Source organism: Spea bombifrons, chromosome 6 (assembly GCF_027358695.1).
Source record: "Spea bombifrons isolate aSpeBom1 chromosome 6, aSpeBom1.2.pri, whole genome shotgun sequence".
In the NCBI taxonomy this organism is placed as follows: Eukaryota; Metazoa; Chordata; class Amphibia; order Anura; family Pelobatidae; genus Spea; species Spea bombifrons.
The window spans coordinates 8900193-8922313 of NC_071092.1; the positions used below are offsets into that span (position 1 = coordinate 8900193).

Genomic DNA, 22121 nt, shown 5'->3' on the forward strand with positions numbered 1-22121 from the left:
CCACTGAATCCCATTCAGTAACTGCATACCCACAGGGTCCCGTTTGGTACTTACGCGCCCACAGGATTCATTAACTATAAACCAACAGGATTCCATTCAGTAATACACATAATCCTTTGAGTGTACACTCAATGAACCCCAAAACATGCCTACACAGGACAACCATGCGGCCTCTCACACCAAGGCTTTTACATTAATTAAAGCCAAGCGACATATGAATACTGTCCCTAAGTGCAGAACATGGATCATCATCCAGTTCTGCCAAGGACACCGCATTTGATCTACTTATTCCCTTGTACACTCAGCGTTCTATACTGTCCACCATTACGTGATACACTCTACATATAACAATTCACCACTAAGTGAGAAGAACACATACATTGACAGCGTTGACACATTGATAGGGATTTTTTATATTTTGTTTAGAGCTCTGCACCTTAAACCTCCCTTCAATTTATTCCATTCAGTAGATTAATATCACCCTGTTTCCTGAAGCATCCTCCCATTCCATTCAAACAGTCTAGACTCCAAATGACATTTAATTAGCAGATACTAGATCAAATCAATGTCACGGAGTGAGCCCTGTACAGCAGCTCTTCCCTAACAAGCTCTCCCGATGCCAATTGCTTTATGGGAGGAAGCTGCTGACCTCACAAGACGCCGCTTCACTCCTTGCCATCCAGTGGGGACAGCAGGCTCACACTGTCACATGTCACAGGGCATCGGGGACTGTGACAGGCTCTCAACGTAGACTAGTGTCCCTGCGGGAGGAAGGGTCGCTTTGCATTAAATCTCCATTAGATGAACAGCCAGGCGTTCTGTATACAGCAGAGATTATCTCATACGGGTTTCGCTTATTATCTGGCTGAGGATAGCCATATGAACACAGGTCTGAATCATAGCGTGGGACGCACGGAATTAAGAAGGTCTTTCACCTGTAACAATGTGTGCAACACTTTAATAAAACCATTTGCAACATTTCTTGAAGCAGATCCATTAATGTTTTGTGTTAATCAAAAAAATAAATAAATAAATAAACGTAAAAGATGCCAAGATATTTCTATTCCAATGTTCTTCCAATCAACACCATTGACCTTTCTGGAGAAGCACCTCAATTCCCCGTAATGATATAACAGTCATGAAAAACAAATCTGAAATACCTAATTCTAAGCACATTGATCCTTTTATTCAAGTGCAATTTTAAAAATGTAATAGGTATGTAAGTTGCATTCTGCTTAAGACTGTATATCAACAGTTCACGTGACGATACATTATTTTATTTGAAGTTAGGTTTAACGCCCCTTGACTTTCATTGTCCGTAATTGTCAAGCTATTCCGTACAAGAGTTTCCTAAAGGAGGTTGTGGGGTCCATGTCATCTAACCAAACCCGAGAACCTGGCCAAAAACATCTGATAAGAACCTAAGCACGCAGTCAAGGTGTCCATGGAGTCGGGTACTAGAGTTATTTGGTTAAAACAGTGGATGAGTAACTATAAAGAATCTACACCATGGGCTGTTAAAGGGTTAATATTTAAAGAGCCTCAGGGTTAGCTTATGGAGAAACATACTAGAGGTTGTAACTTCACAACTGGAGCGTCAGCCTCTGCTTACTCTACAGAAAAAAGCATGGCTGTGTTTAAGTGACGATGGGGTGCTGTCATAGCCATGGCAATGTACAAGCAAGGTGCCCCAGGAAACATTATTTAACTGGACTCTTTTCCCTAAATGAGCGGCCAATGGGAATTTCCTGACGGTTTATACGTGTAGCGTAAGGAGTTTTGGTGGCCTGAAAGGTTAAGGTTGCAAGAATCATTTAGCTTTTAGTCTCGAAGCTGCCAGCCCAGCTTTCGGCTCAAGCAAAAGCCATTTCGAGACTTGAATTTTCCGTGAGCCATACCCTTTCATGACTTTAGATGTCACTGTGCCCCGCAAGGTGTGAACCAGAGGACACGGCACCTAGACTCCACGGGGACATGAAAGGAAACATAATGGTTTTTATCCCTTGTAAAGAGAAGGTACCAACACTCCAGAGAGGATTATTAAAGCCATCAGCCGCTGAGTTTGATGAGAATTTCACTCCCAGAGGAAGAGCTACGGCAGAAACAGCAGAAAATGGGAACAAAACGACCTATTTAAAAACTAGGACAGATAACGATAGAATCAGGACAGGAATGACCTTACACTTTCTATTTATAGCTCCTTTGCATTTTTGTGTTAACACTTTTGCTGCCCGAGGGTCCGCCATGTTTTCTGTTTGCTTGTAAACAGTTGGAAAGCAGGAATCGATCAGACCCATCCATCTATTTTCTGCTTTTTTCTTTTCTTTTCTTTGGAAAGCTTTCAGATCTCATTATGCAATTTACTTGTGCTGTCTGAGCCATTTATATCATATCGCCAATCTGCAGAGCTCTTGAAACTCTGGATCTGTAGACGGGGTCCCCCCATCATTACGTAACCTCTGCCTGTTTGGATCAGCTACTCCTCTATGTTATCTGCCTGGAGGCTCTAAAGTGTCAAATCCGCGACCACAGATGAGACTGTTGCTCCATACAGTAAGTCGGCCGCACTCCAGTCTGCTTCGTACCCTACTGTGCTTTTAAAGTAAACCTGCCACCTAAAGAAATGCTTCACTTTGATCAATAGAGAAGAAAGGTCTGCCATCTTCTGGAATAACAGAGCAGCTTATAAGATACGTCTAATAACACGTTGGTGCTTACATTTACCTGCTTCTTGTACATTGAGGATTTTCCCGTACGCATTTGACCTTCTCGTTTTCTGTCTTTTTAAAATCACTGTAAATGTTTAATAATTGGAACATTTGCCAGAAGGGTAAAGCAGGTTCCACGCCAGCCAGAATTTCAACCCAAAGCAAACAAATCATTTCTACAGTCTATGCGGGGGCTGTGTTGGGGTCATTGGGTAATAAATGATCAAGTGACATTAAAATAAAAAAAAATGTGAAGATATAACAAGTTCATTCATTGGTGATTTTTTTTGTTTGTTTGCATCTTTTGCATTTGTGCTATGATTTTCAAGATAAGGACATTTCAATGTTTTGTAAAAATGATGATTTAAACATAATATCAGTTAATAAAAAGTATAAACAGAAGAGATCATCGAAAAAATGCCAGGATTTTGCATTTAGTGCAAATGATTAATGCATAGAGAGAGCAAAATGAGCGAAATAAAATGCTAATATTTATTCGCTTTAAAGTGTTTTGTATTTTTTAAATATTTCTTAGGGGGTACCAGTCTAATGCTAGCGGTCACCGTCTATATGATTGGCATACAAAGAGTTAACCAGCAGGGCAGTGAAACAATCCGTGCTTTATAGGCTGTTGCATTGTATAGGAGGGACATGCTGAGAAATGATCCAATTAGAAATCTGCACTTTTCATCTGTGAGCCAATTAGAGCGCAGGTTTACCCAACTCGTTCCCAGCAGCGATGTCTTAGTTCCAGGCTATGCAGAAATAGATCGCTGTGATTTAACTCATGAAATTGTCGTAGAATTGCACCGCTGCCTTCACCTTTCGGTTCACCGAAGAATTAAGGCAAATTCATCATTTTCCCAGAGTCTGAGGGGTGATGATTCATAACAGATCTTACACACCTAATAAGAAGCTGTGAGATAAACCTACGAATGAGCAGTAATGAACGACAAAGGTTAGGGACACTGTATAAAATATGCACCCATACTAAATGAGTCTGCGCCCATGCATTGGTGAATGAGATTGGTGAAAGCCTGGACCTTCAGGTTTTATTTATTATCTATTCTCGTTTTTTTGGGATTTTCATGTGACCTTAATGTAATATGATTTGCATATTATATTATACTTAATATAAATATATGTATTTTTGTAGTGAATTATCTCAAACACAGATGGTGTCCCATTCATTAAAACTTATTATTTTTTGGTGTAGGGATTTGCCCCACGTGGGCAGAGGAGGAACAGCTGTGGGAATACTCACTGTTAGGGTTCACGTTCTCACAAAGCTCTGTCTTGGCTTCCCCGTTGGGTCGGTCGCTAGGTTTGTGCGAAAGACGAGATGACATTGTGGCCGCCGTGACCACTGCCTTAAAGCTCCGCTTGCGTTTCTGGACGTTGAGCTCCGGGTGGAAGATGATGATGTAAACTTTCGGCATGTAGAGCATCCCAAGAGCCACAGAAGCACTGAGATTCATAGAAATGGTTAACGTTGTGGTCTGGATGTAGAGCTAAAACGTAAATACATAGAGAGAAGAATTAGTTCAACACCAGACACCGGAGCCTTTCGTGTAATTATACGACATAGTCATTTGCCCCCCCCCACACTTGCTCTAAAAGGGTTGGATTGGAATTGCCCACAACTAAGGAGGCATCATATAACATGAAGCTTAAAATAATTCTATGTCAAAAGTACACAAACAGTGACACTGCAGGTGTGCCACAACTACACCCATCACTCTCAGCCACTTAACTTCTAGTTTTCGCCTCTTTACTTAAGATTACTTTACTTCATTCAATGAAAAAAAAATGCAATTACATACAATAGCCCTTAAAATAGCATTTACTGAAACGGAAATATAGATTATTATGACACATAGGAATTACCAGGCTTAATTCCCGTACTCTGTCCTTTTTCCCCCCCTGGAGCCAGGTAGCCATGGTTGATGAAATATTAGTCCTGCCTTACATTATGGGGAAGCGTACTGTATATTTCTGTAGTCATTTTTCTGTACTAAAATAAATAAGCTTGCTCGTAAATTAGAGCTATTAAAATTATACATATTTATGTCCAAGCCTAACAGGGGCGGCGTGACTATATATCCAGATGAAGCAGCCACTTAGAGCCTCCACCGCTCTGAACGCTCCCTCGGAAGATGAAGGGACATTAAAACGTGCAAATATCAATATTGTATTTGTTTATGTGTAATTATTTTATTAGTTGTGTTAAAGATCTGACTCCGGTTAAATCTTTTATAGCTTCTCCCATTCCGGTTCCTGAATATGCATGCTTACACCCTGCTTCTAGCAAACCTAAAACCTCGTACATCTTCAGGATGGTTCTGGGTGTTTCTATAGCACAAGAGCTTAAGTAGGACCCTCAAATCCTCAAAGCATTAAACGTCACGTTTCTCTTAATTCCCTTCTGTTCGTGGTATCGTGATGTGGAAAGTACGGGTGTTTTGAAAATAAAGGATAAATACCGTTTAAGTCCTCAGCATTTCTGTTAAAAGATTGCAGACATTACAACATTTCCTTTAGAGGGAAATATAAGCAAACTTGGGTGCATTAACTGTCAGGGCTATGATACCATTATCAGAAACAGCCATAACGCAACTGAATAGTGGCACGATGCATGTTACACGCATGTGCCACATAGCTGGATGGCAACACAAAACTGAATTTCTGGTCTAGCCCATCATACTATGGGAATTCTCCATGTCTTCTTCTGAGCAGAAGGCTTTAACAGGGCATGATGGCCAATTTGTAACCATCATCACTGCTACATGGAATCTTTTTTTCCAATATATAGGAGGAGGTATTATTGCTATTATGGAATCTATTGGTTTACATTTGCTTTGCCACTATTAACACATCCCGTACTTTTTTATTGACTGCTATGTCATACCTACCAAAATTCCAAATGGTCAACGTGGGGACCCTTCATACTGGCATGTGCCAAGAAAATCTCAAAGGTTGAGTGTTTATATTACTTAATAAATCCATACCAATCTATTACATCAAATACATCCGTGTGCCCGCACGGGCCACAAAAAGTTACACATTAGATAGGCAGCGCATGTGGAGACTACCATGATGGACATGCACCCGAGTGCCCAACCAGGGGCCTCCCTGAAGACAAACAAGTCCCATCACATTCTACAAAAAGATGTACAATGTAAAGAGGATTTATGAAAAGGTTAAAAATGTAATGATTTTAACATGAATGACTACCCGCTACGATGAAAATGTAAATTGCAGGGAATCAGTCGTAATGCACACCATTCATGCGCAACAAGCACTTTATAGTCATTTGCGTGTTTAGTCTTTACAGTATGTCACTCTAATGCTGGCCTGTAATATACTGTGAAATAAATTGGTACTCCGCTGATGAATGTTAATAACCCCTCAAGACCGACGTAACAATGAACCAAGGGAGGTGTATGTCATCATCGTCATGTCAGAGATACCTGCATGGAAGGTTTATGACAGCAAAACAATTATTACTGCATGAATTGCGGAGAACAAAAATGGCAAGTTGCACAAGACACGTGTGATGGGAGATCTCAGAAAGCCGGGGCCTCGAAACATGATCGCACACGAGACGAGTTCCTTATTCCAGAGAATTTTCCTCTAATAGGCTCTGCGAGAAGCTGGTGACCTGAAATCAATCATTTAATTAGGAATCGGGAGCAGATGTAGTGACAGAGCCGTTAGTCACGACATTGTTGGGAAACCTGGCGCTTGAGGGCAATAAATACACATAGAGAGGTTTCGCGATGTATTTCAGCATGTGTGTGTGTGGGCCAAGTTTGCCGAAATAGGAACCGAGGGAGTAACGTAGTAAAGCAATGCCATTAAGAGGGAGATAACAGGCAAACAGTATGGGGGGCTTAATTACTTTTTAAAATTGTGCCGAGTTTCTGGCCCCCATTACTTTCGATGAATGTGGTTAAAAAAGTATGCTTAAAAAAGCACCCAACTAGTACTCCTGAGGGCAGCCATCTTGTTTTATTAGCATATGCCACACAGTGTTGGCTTAAGAAATGATTCGTAAATCTGGAGGTTCGTTGATGTTTTTGTACATCTCTTTTCACGCGAAGCTTTGCCAGCAGTGTTACTACACCAAAAGAGGAATTTTTAATTTGTTGTGCTACATTATTTCTCATTTATTTCTTATTCATGATAACCGTATCCGGATTACCTCAGAAAATGACAATCACATACTTCAAAAGATTTGTGATCATTAATATTATGCATAAGTAATGGCTTCTGCTCAGGTAATTTCCCCTTAAATCACATAACACGGTAATTCGATGTAGAAATAATTCCCTAAGGGATACTAAACCCGACCTTTTTCTACTGCACAAGATACATTGATATGTTACGTTCAATGGGTTGTTTACTTTAGGACGCTTTGTATACATTAGTCCTGCTACGTCTTTTTCATGAAAAACCGATGTGCAATAAAACGTTTAATTTGTTCATTACTTCCAAGACTTTTACAGGAGGAACATTCTAGAGAACTCAGTTCCACCATATTTTAAGCATCCGTTTCATAGATATGCATTCTTCTGAAAAGTTGAAAATATCTTGAGTTCCATTTCTGAGTGCACCCTTGAGGAACATAAAGACTTTACCTGGTTGGCCAGGTCCACGGATCCTATTTGTTATATTAGGAGTGGATTTGGTAGAAAACAGCTCTGTCTGGTTCATAGACATTCCTACACGTTTTTTATCTGAAGATCATCATTGAAAACCCAACTAGGCACTCCAAAGCCTGGATCAGACCCAACCATGAATGGGATACCAGTGAGAAACCAAAACTTTAAGCAATGCTACCTCTGATTAAACGCAAAACACAATATGTTTTGGTATTCTTGTCTAATCCTGTCCTGATGTGCCAGTAATAGAGATTTTTTTCAGGTTCTGCTCTCTTATTTTATTATTTGGAGGTGAGTTCTGCAGTCTTTGGGTGAGCTGATGACTTTATCCTGATATTTTGTGTATGGAATAAGCCTTCAGGTTGATACATGGACCTTCCTTTTGGCTACCGGTCCTTTATAAACCAAGTACTGCTTAAGGAATGTTTCCTGACAGACCTGATACTTTTTGTTTTGAAAGAATATATTATTAAAAGACTTTGTAAGACATAGAAATCATAGAATGAGAAGAAACGCATTGCTATAACAAAATGCTGCCAGTGTTATTCTCATTCCCCCCATTATATCATGTAAATCTTCACAAGAGAGGAACAAAACGCCTCAGTGGAGGCATTAAAAATGCAAAATGGCTGCATGTTTAGGAATCCATTCCTTGGGAAGGCCCGAGTGCAGCTCCTATTTTTATGGTTATAACTGTGGACATCAAAACTGCTGGTTCAAAGAAAGACTATTCATTTAAGTAATTAAGCCTATTTGGAATATAATTTCCCCGGAGAAAATAGCGTTTGTACCTAATAGCAATATTCTGAAGCCACAATTTAAAACACCATGGCCTGTTTATTACTATAATAATGAAGCTTATCATTTCACAAAGCGACCCTTTTTTTTTTTACACAGCAGAACCCGTTATAGACTGGGAGCTAAAAGCACAATCATGATTTTTCACATGTGCCAAAAGCACGGTATTTGGACGTATTTCAAGAGAGCAGAAATGCCAAATGCGGATCATTGTGTAAGAGCACGCTGATGGTTTCCACGATGACCGCCGCAGTTTCAGCATCTAGAATTCCTTTTCATGTTTGTATATATATATATATATTGGAGATACTTTACAGAAGGTAAAGTTTGAAAAGTGGTCTTATCCTGCTGATCAAAACATTCCTCAAACCTTGCACCAGAATGACTTGCATGTTAAGCAAATACATGTTAGCAAATCTGTTATTTAATTTCTTCCTTTGAAGGTACAACCACATTGTGTAAAAACAACACAAAAACGTTCGGGACTTCCTGATTGATGCCCCACACTCACTGACGTCTAATGTCTAATGATGACCACTCTTGACTCAGGTCCCTGGGAAAGACACTGATGTCCTTCAACTTAAGCCCTTGTCAGACTGGGCTTAAAAAACCCAAGACTTTAGAAAACCCAAGACTTTAAAAAACCCAAGACTTTGGTATCGTCCTACCATTACCCTGATGAGAGTCAACACTGCTTATCACTATTTAATTCTCCTACTAGCTATTGTCTTCTCTCCTGTGGGTCTCCTGCAGTGGTAACAAGGCTGATTGCAGTTGCATTAAACACAGACTTTAAACTACTCTTTGTCTCTCACTCCTCAAAGAATCGTTGGAGATTGATTTTATTGTTATGCTTTTCTGACCACGTCTTTCCTTATGGATTGGAACAGATATTCTGATAAAAGGAAATATAATAAAAACCTTTGCCGCTCCTCCTGCTTTCAGAGCACAGTATGATACCTAAAGATGCTGTAACGTTAAAGAATAAACTTAGAGTCCATTTGCGAGTAGAGAAATAGCAGAGCGGTCTCCATGGAACAGAAAAACACAAACATAAGATATTGCCTTTTTACCGAAAAGTGGAGCAATGCAGGGAAATGTATTGACTTCCTTATAAGTATAAAAACAAGGGCTGAAACCTTTTTGTACAGTTCCATATAACCCAATTAATGAGCTGCTTCGGACTCCTTAATCTGTGAAGCCTCAATAATTAGTTCTTAATAGACTGTTATTACAAATCTGTGTATCTATGTATTGTATGATTTGACAATACTATTTGTTCTGTAAACGAGAGGCATGTTCTTCTATAGATCAGATCATTATTGCATGTATGCTTCTCATTTCAAAAACTAATAAACATTGTGTAAATAAATAATAATATTGGGTTGGAAAATTCTGCTACCAGGGATGGATTCCCCATAGGGCAAACTAAGCAAAGGATGGTGGCGCCACTTCATGTAATGAGGATGGGGCGTAGTGACACCTCCATCCATTCCTCTTCCCGCTATACTCATCATCTCTCATATCCCTCCTGGCTCTTGAGCATGCTATACCTACAAAGTAGTTCATTTTGAATTTAGTTTGTATCAGAGATCGTAATGTGGCCTTGTACGGCACATTCTTTTAGTAAAAGTTTTGCAGAACTTTGAAAGCGTGTGCGTGACTTTGAGAATATGGCCATTCATTGGGAAATGCTTGTAATCCATCAATAGCTCAAATGCTTACATTCCCTTTGAAGGCTATTTGTTGCGAACAATCCTAGATCCTTATTTCAATAGATCGCCGGGGTTTCCAGGTGTGCATATTCATACGATAAACACATAATCCCACTTAAAATGTTTATCACGATCAAAATGGAAGAAATACTTAAAAAGATAGGCGCTCCTCGTATGATCCAGGTGTCAACAGGCCTCGAGGTGTCTGGATAAAAGAAAACGCATCTGAGAGTACAAGTCAGAAGCACATACTTTAAAGTGACAGCATTGTTAGAAGTTTGGATGGTATGATAATGCTGACGTTGGATAGAGGGCCTGAGACACACAGCGCGTTAGAGAAGACTCATTAAAGTTTTCCTTTTTTTTTATCCAACTCTTCAATGCCATCCTTGTGAAGGACCACATAGACTGTGAATGTCTTTTATGCGGTGATACTGTGATTTTATGTGTAAAAAAAATGACAAAGATCGGAATTTAGATATATCATACCCTTGCAGCAAATATTAACTTAAAAAATCACTGAATAAGGAAACATGCTTGGTCTAATTAGTTTGACCGACTCCTTTGGGTGGTGAAGGGTCTTCTGGAGCAACTCAGAGGTTAGGATGACCTCTCCTCCAATTAGACAGTAAAATGTCATGATAAATACGAGGCTAATAACTCAAATAAAAGGTGAGTTAGCCATACAATAAGCAATCTTCTGAGCCATCTATAGCTTTCTTTATATACACAGACACCATATACAGAGTATGACAGCTGTGTGATTGATTATATCTGTGAAAGCAATTTCCGCATAGTGTGAAGAAATGCTTCCTTGCCTATGCTTTGCAGGCAGGGTCTCCATGCCGCAGTGAATTCTGGGCCGAGTAGCATGTTGGGCTGTTGATAGTTTTTGAATTAATTTCTAAAGATATCTAATGATGTCCTCAATGAATAAACAGCAATACCATTAGGATTTTATTACTGGAAACTCCATTGAAATCATTGTAAATTGATCTCTTTGCGTGAGGTCCACTTGCTGGAGGCAAACCTGGGGGATGGAAACACTTATGACAAATTCCCGTATATCTGTGCCACACATTATATGTGGTTGAGGGGTCACACAACCTTTTACTGCTTGGCATAAGTGTTTATAAAACATTATACATGCCACAATACTGAATCTGCTCTAAGAAAACATTAATCTGTCTCTATATTGTCTTATTCGCACATCTTCCAATATTCCAAATGGCCAACAATGCTTACTTTTAATGTAGGCGTGTGATTAGAAGCATTTCTGGAGGGCATATGTAGAGGAGTAAGGCATTTAGGAAAAAAGAAGAAGTATATATTTTTAATCATGTTTTCTGATGACTATATATACATTATTTTAACAGTCATGGTTGTAGAACCCTGTGATATATTCATACTTTTAATTTTGAGCTCCTAGAAAAGAGGGACATCAGGAGAGGAAAGAGGGGTTTGGGTCCTGAAGATACACGGTTGCTTCTAAACAAGGATACTTTTGAGTTATAGATTCACCATCCAGGGGTGTATTTATTGAGCTCTGGTGAAATAAATGTAATCTTACTAGCATAACAATGCCCTATCAATGGCCTAAATGATATTCTTATCCAAGAAGGACCAAGGAGGTCTTACATAGTGCATAGGAAAATCTATATAACAATTGAACTGGATTCATATAGACTTGCGTCTCTGTTGACTTGACCGGTGTCCTCACACAAATATGTGTTTATTGTACCTGGCCTATATGCATGCTTTTTTGAACACCAACACGTGTTGCACACAATTCCGTAGCAACTAGCACACAGACATATACTTCTATACAAATCAGGCCTCGTGAACCTGGGCCTCCACTGCTTTCTGGGAACTAGTGGCATCCACAGGTACTGCCTGCCAGTATAAACCGTGCATTAGACCATCCTGATAAGCTACGTTTGAGCATTGACAAAAAGATGCTGCCCAGGGGACACGTGAGAAGCAAATAATAACAGTTAGCAATAGCCATGGATGTTGATTTAAAGGAAGTCGCCATGGGAATATCACTCGTCATTCAAAACCTTTGAAAACCTAAGTAACCCCTTCCATTTCAATGACTCATAAGATAATGAAGCATTATGGAGGCAACGCCAATAATGTTGTGCAATTGTTTCTCTAAGATGTCTGGAAATCACTGATAAATAACATTTGGTATCTTCGGACGTAAGCTTTTTTTTTTTCCATTGGTGTGTGGACGGCTTTAAGTCATCTTTGAGAAACTGACAACATAAATGTTGGTGGTATTTGGGATCTTTGAAAATCTGATGAGAATAAGTACTCTATAGAGTTGTGAAGTAAAGCACATTGATTTTTTAAGCTGCTAAGAAGGAGCTGTTAATCTAACAAGGTAATTCAGAAATAAGCTCCGCTCTGAAGGAGTATTGGTCGCTCTTGATACTGTTCTATGGGAGTGTATAACGTAACCCATTTCACGGCATTACTTATGTATTATGCAAGGCCAACTGAGCTCTGCAAATCTTACCTCTGGTGGTCCTTCGTAATGCATAATTCAATTAGTGAGATAAATTTTTTAAATTCATGCCAACTCACCTGCAATCACCGTTCAGTGCCTAACTTGTGAGTCTATACTTTACGATTGATAGTGTTTTCTAAGCAACCACTATTTATACATGCAAGCCTGATTCCACCTGGTAGCCCATGGGCATGGATATGGCTTTCTATAAACTGAACAATGCCACCTTAAAACAGCAATATTCAAACTGTGGTTCATGGTGCAACAGAGGCACCCAGCATAGTTTAAGATAATCCTCAGGATAATAAAAAGGAATGTGTCCTGAAAAAGCTTTTGTATGTAAGTGGGAGCAGGATGGAACAGCTTCTCAACCAGAACTTTAAAGTTTGTACTAAAATCACACAATTATAATATTGATGTATTTTTTCCAAATTGCAGAAAGTAGAAAGGTGGTCCTTGGTGCCCAATGCCAAGACACTAGATGTTTAAGTGAAAGACGTGAGTCTCCATTGAATAAAACCTTTGTATTCTCAGTGTTCTGTCCAAAAAAGAATTAGATCCATAGCCACGTCTACAAAGCATTACAATGTAGCGTCATGTATCACTGCGAAACCTGATAAATTGCCGTCTCTCTCTCCCAGCTCTGGATGATTTCTGCTCTTGTGCATTAGGTGCCACAGTTGGCTTTATAGATTGAACTTGTTATAAATACAGTTGACAGTGATAACGTGTATGACAAATACTAGCAATTCTTCCAAAGGACAACTTAATTGAAGATGACATTTCATTAGACAATTAGCCAGAACATGGCAGGCGATTTTCAATGCTCTCTCCAAACTTCTAGGCATGTTCTCTTGGCCTGATGCCAGTGCTGCGCTGTCAGGTAGAAGTTTGGGTGTCGATAGAAGAACCATGCCAAGCAACCTGTAAACTAATCTGCTTGTCCTCAAGCTAAACGAATAGCTGTGTTCCAACATGGTTTCTGGCTTCAGTTGTGTGCAAAGGGTGATGAGTTTTTTCCCACTGACAGAAGTACACCAGTCTTCCAAACAAATCGTTTTTAAATGGAGTGACCATTAGGACTTGGATAATAAGAGGTCACAAGAAAAGACCATGAAGTCACCTAACAATGTCATCACCTAACAATGTCATAAGTAATCCGGTTAAAACATTTTATAAAAACATAATTATTGCATTTATTAAAGCGAACACTAGATCCAGATCATCTTGATCCGTCCAATTGGGTCTATCATAAACTTGACGGATGCATGTGTAATAATTATACTTTCTTCTGTGTCTGGTCAAAACTACCATTAAATATAAATATAGTATTTGTAAAACTTTCATCTAATAGAAATTGAAAGGAGCCTAAAAGTCATATTATATGCTGGGTTTGTACAGCCCAAAAAAAATATATTTTTTAAAATTGAATGTCTTCGTATTGTACGCCATGTATGTGCTTTTTCTGCATAAACCTATCATCAAAAAATATTTTCCATTACACAGAACTCATTCTAAACCTGATGACTCAAGTAATAGGTTCAATAAAGAGACAGATTATATTATATAGGTTTGCATAAAACATGGATTATAGGTGGGCAAATGCATACATTTTACGTGTGCAGCCAAAGAAATCAATAATTATAACAGGCGGGTGGATAGATTCCACATACAAATGGAAGAAGACAAATGCATCAATAAATGATGCGATTACTAGATGATAAAACAAATAGAGACATCAATGTGACATAATAGATACGAGTAAATAGATCTGGAAAGAGGCTGGAAATATGTATGTATGTGACGTGTCAAAATCAATTAATTGCAAAAAAAACTAAAATTAAAAAGATGCGGTGGTGCCGTGAGCTGCATGATGAGGCTAGGAGGAAGCCGTGTGTGGTTTCATAAATTCTAATAAGTTCTGGGTGACAGAAAGAGGGAGTATTGGTACATTTGTACTACAGATAGAGGCGAAAACAGGGAAGACTTTCTCACTCTTACTGGGTTTTATTGTCACTATGTATCTCTACTTCATTACAGTGATGGAGCAGGATGGTGGTCAGGGAAGGTAGTTGACACTGGTGCCCCATGTTTGTTGTTGCGACTTGTAGATGCCTTTTGTACCAGTCCTCCAAGATCTCAGATTGGGTTAAGAAAATATAAATCTGCTTCTCTTCTCTTGTGACAAGGGTTGATGTTTTGAAAATGTAATTCTTTTTAGGATTATTCTTTAACAATTAAAGGAAGGTTACTTTTATTTTCAATAAAATTGTGGTCATTAAAATCCAGTCTCTCTCTTGCAGTCTGGGTTTTGGGCATAAAGCTATAGTGGTACAGGATTTAGAGACAAAAATCCAAGTAGCTTGATGCCACACTGGTCAGATAATGGCAATATAACCATAGAAATAATATAAGCTGTTATATTAAAGTTGCCTAGCAGTGATATTAACAAGATTTGGATAGAGAAGACAAAAATATAATTAATAAAAAGGACAAAAACTATGTATATGTTGTGCTAATTCACCAAAACAGGTTTGTTTAACCTACGGACCTAGAAGTTTTGTTTTCATTATCACTTAAAGTTTTATTGTGTTACATGGTTTTGGGAGAAAGTTTGTTTCTGGAAAAGGCCACATTTTGGACTCTTTAATGGAATTTCTGCTAGAATGGCTGTTTAGCACCCTGTCGCATAGCGTAAGCTGCCTTTGCATGGGAGAGATGCGAGGCCCAAGGATCCTTCCTAAAGCAATTCCATGTAATTGCCATATTTAGCAAGATGTCATAACGGATGAATGATCTGAGATCAGGAGGTGGAGAATCTACTTAATGAAGCTTGGATGATGGCTGTACATCTCTGTACAAGGCATGCACCCCAGGCGGCGACAGTCGCAGCACGGGTACGCTCAACTAACAGGAATTAGAAGCTTCGGGAAGTGGGAAGGACGCTCTGTTCCCTTAGAAATCTGGCATCTTGTACGGGTTAAAAATAGTTCCGTCTCTGAAGACAGGTGTGTGCGTGTGTGCGTGTGGATCACATGGGGTGTTTATGTATCCTGATGTGCTTCAGCTTGCTTAAGGAACCTATCTAAAGAACACTGCTTTCATTTAACTTAGCAAATTAAAATCTATTTTAATGGGTTTAGACACTTGGATGTGGATACCACCAATAGACCCATACATTTTTCACTAAACTAAAGAATATATCTGCCAGATTTTTCAATAGAGACTAAAATAGACTGTCTATCTGTCGTCCTGTCTATCTTCCTAATTTTTTAGCCGTATTATAATAAGTTACTAACACATAAGTGACATTTGTAAACAAAGGGTATCAGGGTGACCCAATTGTAGGCTATAACTACAATATGTGACTTTTATTTGTGATCCCTGTCTGGTCAGACATGGCCCCCTAAATCTGATGCAGACATAGGGACACCTATGAACTTTCCTGGAGACTCTTTGAGTTTGACCTGCTGTCTCTGAGTAAAGTCCTGCTTTCCTGGGTCTCCGGTTCAGGTTTTTCTTTCTCTGGATAGGGTAGTGGTGTGTGGCCACACCCATTCATCCGCCCAGTTCCAGCCTACTCCCAGCCCTCTCCCTCCTTCTCTCGTCCAGCAACCTCCACTAAAGGCTCCCTGGGGCTAGCCTGATCCTTATGTGCAGCTGGCCCCACCCCTACACAAAGCCACGCCCCAAGGAGAGAGAACTGTGAGTAATCTACCCTGAAAAGTTATTAGCTGGACTTCAGGTGCATTCATATAAACATAGGGTATCTGATTTTGAATCGTCCCTCAGTAAAATGTTGGGATTCCAAGTTTGATGACCCTGTAGTCTCACCTCATGCATTCACAGTCCACATTGAGCCTTGGTTGAGTATTTTTTTGTAAATTTGCCCCTCACACAAGGCAGTTCCTGTGGATTTGCTGCGTGATATTTCATCATCAGTCAACCTCCTTCTGTTTTACCAACATATCTAAACGCTTGGTTGTTGTAGAACCTTGTCAACATCTTCAACAAGGACAAAGTAGGGGAAAGATCTGTAGACATAAAACTCAAAAATGTCTGGGATGTAAAAAAGAAGTAATTTAAAAATTAAATAGAAAGAAATGCTGTATTATATTTTTTATACTACAATTACACATATACTTATTTGCTGTGCTTGAGAACATGGCTTTGTAATCTGTACCAGCTGTTTGTCGAGAACCCATTGCATGCTGGGAATCTCTTAAAAGGGCTTAAAGGCCTTGCCTGTCTGAAGGCAATCACCATTACAGCACAGCAAGAGAAGGATTGTATGGTCTAGGGTTTATACCTGCGGCAGTGGGCTAATGCCAGTTTAACACTACAGGCCCTTAACATTTTGAATAGAGGGGGGCCAAAATCATTGACCTTTTTCTATAATGTGTTTGTGAACACATTATAGACGCTGTTTCTCAGTCAACACAAGAAATATGACTTCAGTTTTTTCCAAGATTTCACTGCAGCAAACAAATCAATAAAAAATACACTATTAAGAAATGATTAATTCTGCTCCATGAAACAGGCATCAAGCGCCCAAGGTGCATGCCATGGTAGTCCCCATGCCTTATGCACTCTACTGCCCTGTGGTCTTGTATCTTGGACAGAGTCCACGCTTGTTTGGAATTATCTAAATTACAGAAGAATTCCAGTTCTTGTGCCTCTTTATGTATTACAATTAGAACCTGATGGTAACCATGGAAACTGCAAGATTCCATCGCAAGGGAGAAGCTGAGCAGCTTGTTAGATGTGGATCCATGTTTGAGCCATGATAACAATTTTTGGTGCTGCTCTCCTGCAGTATCAGTTAACTTAACCAATTAAAGATCCTGGAACCCCCACAGGCCTCCATTCCTAGAGGGGACAACTCTTCCAACATCAGTGCCCCCCCCAAAAAAAAATACAACTGGTGTGTATTTTAGAATTGTCCAAAAGGCATATTGGGCAAGCGCACACATTTTTTTTTTATTTTTAAAGGTGTTAGGTACAATGTTTTGCCTGATTCTATATATAAATTCATGTAACATGCATTATCTTAGCTATCAGTCAAGGCAACCACCAGTTGTTCGACCACTTGTAATTGAGCTATAGCTCTCACAACCCTCATCCAGAAAATAAAAAACCAGAGGTTGCCCAACCCAGCTTTGCAGGGAACAGTTATTTAAAATGATGCTTCTGCAGATCAGTATATGATACAAGTAAATGCACCTTATGATTGTTAACATACCCTACCGGGTGCCCACCTGAAGTGCCTGCAGACTGCTTCCTACCTGAATTAAGGTTTATTCTCAAGGAAAAGAGATTACTCAAAACTGAGACACATATATCATCTTCCGATCACGTCCAGCCTGTCTGTCCGTTAGCAGAGCATGGAGTGTTCTGGCATTTGTCAAGTTCCAGAAGAGAATTCAGAATGAGAAAGTCGATGCACAATATGTCAAGATCTCATCTTCCTATTTTGTCTGATGAACATTTTGCATGTCACAGCAAGCAGTAATGTTTAATGAAGGCAATTAGATCTCAGAGGAAGGAAGGCGGTTTTCTTTTTTTTTTTTTAAGCAGTATCACAGATCTGTTAAACAATCTTTGCCGTATCGGGCCGGCTGTAAATCGGCAGACAGAGGGGTGAATAAAAATCTTGTTACAGAAGCTCCAGAACAGTGCGGTAACAGACCATGAAGTCAAATTTTAAAGGCAAGGGAAAGCAATCAGCAGCCATCGTGAGGAAGGAAGTTAACAGGATCGGTGGTTTGAAATGAAAGACGGAGAAAACAAATAATGAAGATAATTGATTGAAAAAAGGAAAGCTGAGAAGTAGAGGAATGTGAAGATTAATTAATCTGATTTTATTATGGTGTGGGTCACTTTCCATGTCTTCAGATCAATGCATACAAAAATGAAACTCCTTTTGGTTTTTTTTGCATTGATTCATATAGAACACACATTTCAAGAGTGTTGGAATCCAAAAATGTATACGCGTGAGGACTGTTTCTGATCACATGCTTTATTGGGATGTCGGTAGTGATGTTGTTTCTGCTCCTCTTGGATTTTGGTGCATCTCTTCATGAATGATGAGGTCAGAAACACCACTAGACATGAGTAGAACGAATAAAAAGGATATAAATAATGAAGCTCAATGTGCTTAAAAAGCCTACATTTTTAGACGTGTCTAGGAAACTGCTAATACCTGCTGTCATCAGAAACAGATTCTCAACCATAGATATGAGATGCCATTTATTTTATTTGCATGATCACTGTTTTTCTAAAGGGCCAAAAGGATTTTGTAAGAATGCACGTGGATCTGAGAACCTACAAATCTATGAGGGAAAAGAAAATACCCCGAAAAACCCCACAGCTTCTTCCGATGAGCTTAGGATCAATGTTTAACTTCAATATGTCTTTAACATGCTAGGGACCTAGCATGACGTATATAACGGTCGCTCGGACAAGTCCAATGATCCGCTTGGAATAAACTTGATACAATAACCGCCTTGGTGACCTGAGTATTGCAATAATTAACACGGAAACCCAACTACATTTAGTGCAAGGCGTAATGCGGTAATAAATCCCACCAGAGGGAACGAGAAGCTGCTACATCTGTGTACAATACGTAAATATTATTATCGGTGATTGTGTTTATCTACACTCAGACAGCTGTTTAACAATGTATAAATAGATTAATTAATACCACCTATCCTACCCCAGGAATTACGCTGTTTTGGTATTAATGTGGCGTTGGGTAAACGCAATCTATATTTTTTTAAAGATAAGGCTTTCGTTTGACCCTAACAACGAAGTCAGGCGAAGCATCTGATGAGCTCATTAAAGCTCGTATGCAGGGAACAGTGGGAATGCACGAAGGTTTTCGGGCAGCTCTCCAATAGACAATGCCAGGATAACAGGTGCCAGTCTTGCCCTTTAGTGGTTTGTGTCTCTGTGGTTTTAATATGGTACTGAATCCACGCCAGTCACATCATGGACGTGCCGTGGAATTACAGGATAGGAGTTTTCTAGGCTAAAGATATGGTCTTGGAAGCAGAGGTAAGGAAGAAGGCAATGAGGGCATGAGGCTTAACAGAGATTATTTCACACCAATTCATAACTTTGAGAAGATAAAGTGTATCTGCTTTAATACTTCTAGGACTGCCATGTATAAATATGATGCCGTGAACATGTTAAACTAGATACCATGGAATCTACCATGATTAAATTGAACCACCCTTCTGAATTCCCGGGTCATGTGCCCATGACTATGCTTGCTAGGGAACAGGGCACGAAACAAAATATTAGAGAACGTTCGCCCATATTTTAAAAATGGTGGTCAGTGTGGTCCAAATCATTAAGTATGATGATAAACTCAAAGCATGCACAGTTATAAGCAATGCTCTATTTACCTTTGGCACTGCCATAGGCATAATCCAGGGCAGAACTGTCTGGTGGCCTCTTTGCGTCACTGTCCTTACTTAAGAGCATCAGGATATGACATCATATCCCAATGCCCCACTTTTCAACCTGCCCATTGAGTAGTGGTGTTGCCACCACCCTGGACCTACTGCCCTAGGCATAGTTGGCCTAGGTCATAGCACAAAACTGGTTATAAGTAATGTCTGCATGTGTCGATCTGTCCACATACACATAGTGCCTCTGGAGCCAGAGGATGGGGTTATCGAATTGGAGAAACGGCGCTTCTTCTGGAGTCTGAACGAAATCCAGAGAGTTCCAAAGTATGCCTATAGCCCTGTCTGGCTATGGCCACGTACGCCAAACAAGGTGTCCCAGAAATATTGCTCAATGATCTCTCTGGGACCGTCTCACGACATTACCTCTAGGAACGTGTCATTTTGCCAAACTAAAAATAGATTCTACTAAAAATAATCCAATTTAATGAGCCCAATTCTGTGCATTAACTCCAGATAATATCTGGAGAATTACTTTTAGGAACTGGTGGAGAGAATGTGTTGCATCCAGAACACTTATGAATATTATGAGAAATAAAAATTAATCGGCCTTTAAATCCCAAACAGATGCATGTCCTTACTAATTCTTTATTAGAATGATATATGCAGATTGGAAATTACTCACTGTAGTGTACAACAAATAAAAACAATAATTTGCATATTAATTAGGATCCTGCTATATGCATCGTATATATGGTTATTTCAATGCGTCTCCAGAGTCGACTTATTCTGATGGGAACTGAACTCCTACTGTGCCTTATTGCAATTAAGAGCTTAGATGATGGTTAGATACTTTATAAATCATATGGCTAATTATAGATTGTGTGTTCATCCCCACACATCTGGCTCTGCAGGAGGGAATATGGAGAGATACCCTGCAGGCGGCTGCTTATTTCAGCTGGAATGCTTGAAGCAGCTCTTCGTATTCAAGGGTATTTCATCACTTTGGAATACAAGCATGATTAACATATTAGTAATGATTCCATTATTACGGCATAGCAGACCCGTACCGGTCATCTGGTCCATACTGGTCATCTGGCCCATACCGGTCATCTGGTCCATACTGGTCATCTGGTCCATACTGGTCATCTGGCCCACCAGTGTTTGATAGGAATGCATACTTACCGATACTGGTGCTCCAGTAGTGAGGTTGCAGCCAACTTTTACATCATTTTGTGGGGGATATTCACTAAAGGGAGGTTTATCTGGTTTACCCGAGAGCTTCTGGCCCTGTATAATGTATGGTTAAATCAGTGATATTTCCTCATCTAATGAATTATGCATTATACAGGGCCAGCTCGGCCCTTCTTGATGGAAAAAAGTGCCAGTGATGTTCCTTCACCATGAACAGTAAAGGCAGGTAGCTGAAACACAGCCCCATTAAGTCGATTTCACTGAAAAAGGAAAACAATATTTGCTATCGAACTCTTAGAATAGGACATATCTCTTACAGATAAAGCCTACTTGTACAACTAATACCAAAGTTTTCAAACCAGGAAAATAATAGTTTTAGGCCCGGTATATGTGGCTTCCATGGTAACCGTTTAGCTAACGCTCCTTGACAATCAGACAGCTCTTTTGTAATGAAATCAAGTCAAATGCGACTTGAGCCATTTCTCATAATTAAAATCTCCCCATTCCTTTATTCGTTCTGTTGCCTGCCTCTGAACTCCTTCCAGCTCCATAATGTCTTTTTTATGAACTGGTGCCCAGAACTTCACTCTATATTTAAGATAAGGTCTTAGTAGGATTTGTAAAATGGCAAAATAATACCCTCCATTTTTTACAGCTTGCTAGTCAATGCATGATATATACATTTCCTTACTCTACTGTAATGACCTGTGTATAAAATCTGCAGATTAAAACGCGTCCGCATGAAAGTACCGAGCACAGAATTGTATTTTCCATTATTAAACATGTTTTAATAATATATTTTAATCTATTATAAATGTTATGCTGTAATCACAAAAGAAGTGGAATGTAGTCTAACAGAGAACTATCACATCCGAGTTAAAACTATAATCGCATCAAACACTTAAATCACATTTTAGTTTTTTTTTTTATTATGCTTAGATCTCTTTTTTCTCCCCTAATGTCCCTCTTTTCCAGGAGCTGAGAGTGGTTGATGGGTATGAGGGTATATCAGTGTTCTACAGCCCTAAAAGTCACAATAATGTGTTTTTACGTTAACTTAAATCCCTTTCTTATTCTCTTAGGTGCCTCACGCAGATACTTGAATGGTATTTAGTAGG

The 22121-nt window shown here is 39.4% G+C and overlaps 1 protein-coding gene across 1 annotated transcript in view; it reads right to left on the bottom strand.

Annotated features, from left to right (window-relative positions):
- The window catches only part of GRM7 (glutamate metabotropic receptor 7), a 163061-nt gene that overhangs the window by 10646 nt on the left and 130294 nt on the right, over positions 1-22121 (bottom strand). The window contains exon 9 of the mRNA XM_053468590.1: positions 3973-4219. Coding sequence (XP_053324565.1) covers positions 3973-4219 — 247 coding nt within the window. The remainder of the gene's footprint in view (positions 1-3972; positions 4220-22121) is intronic.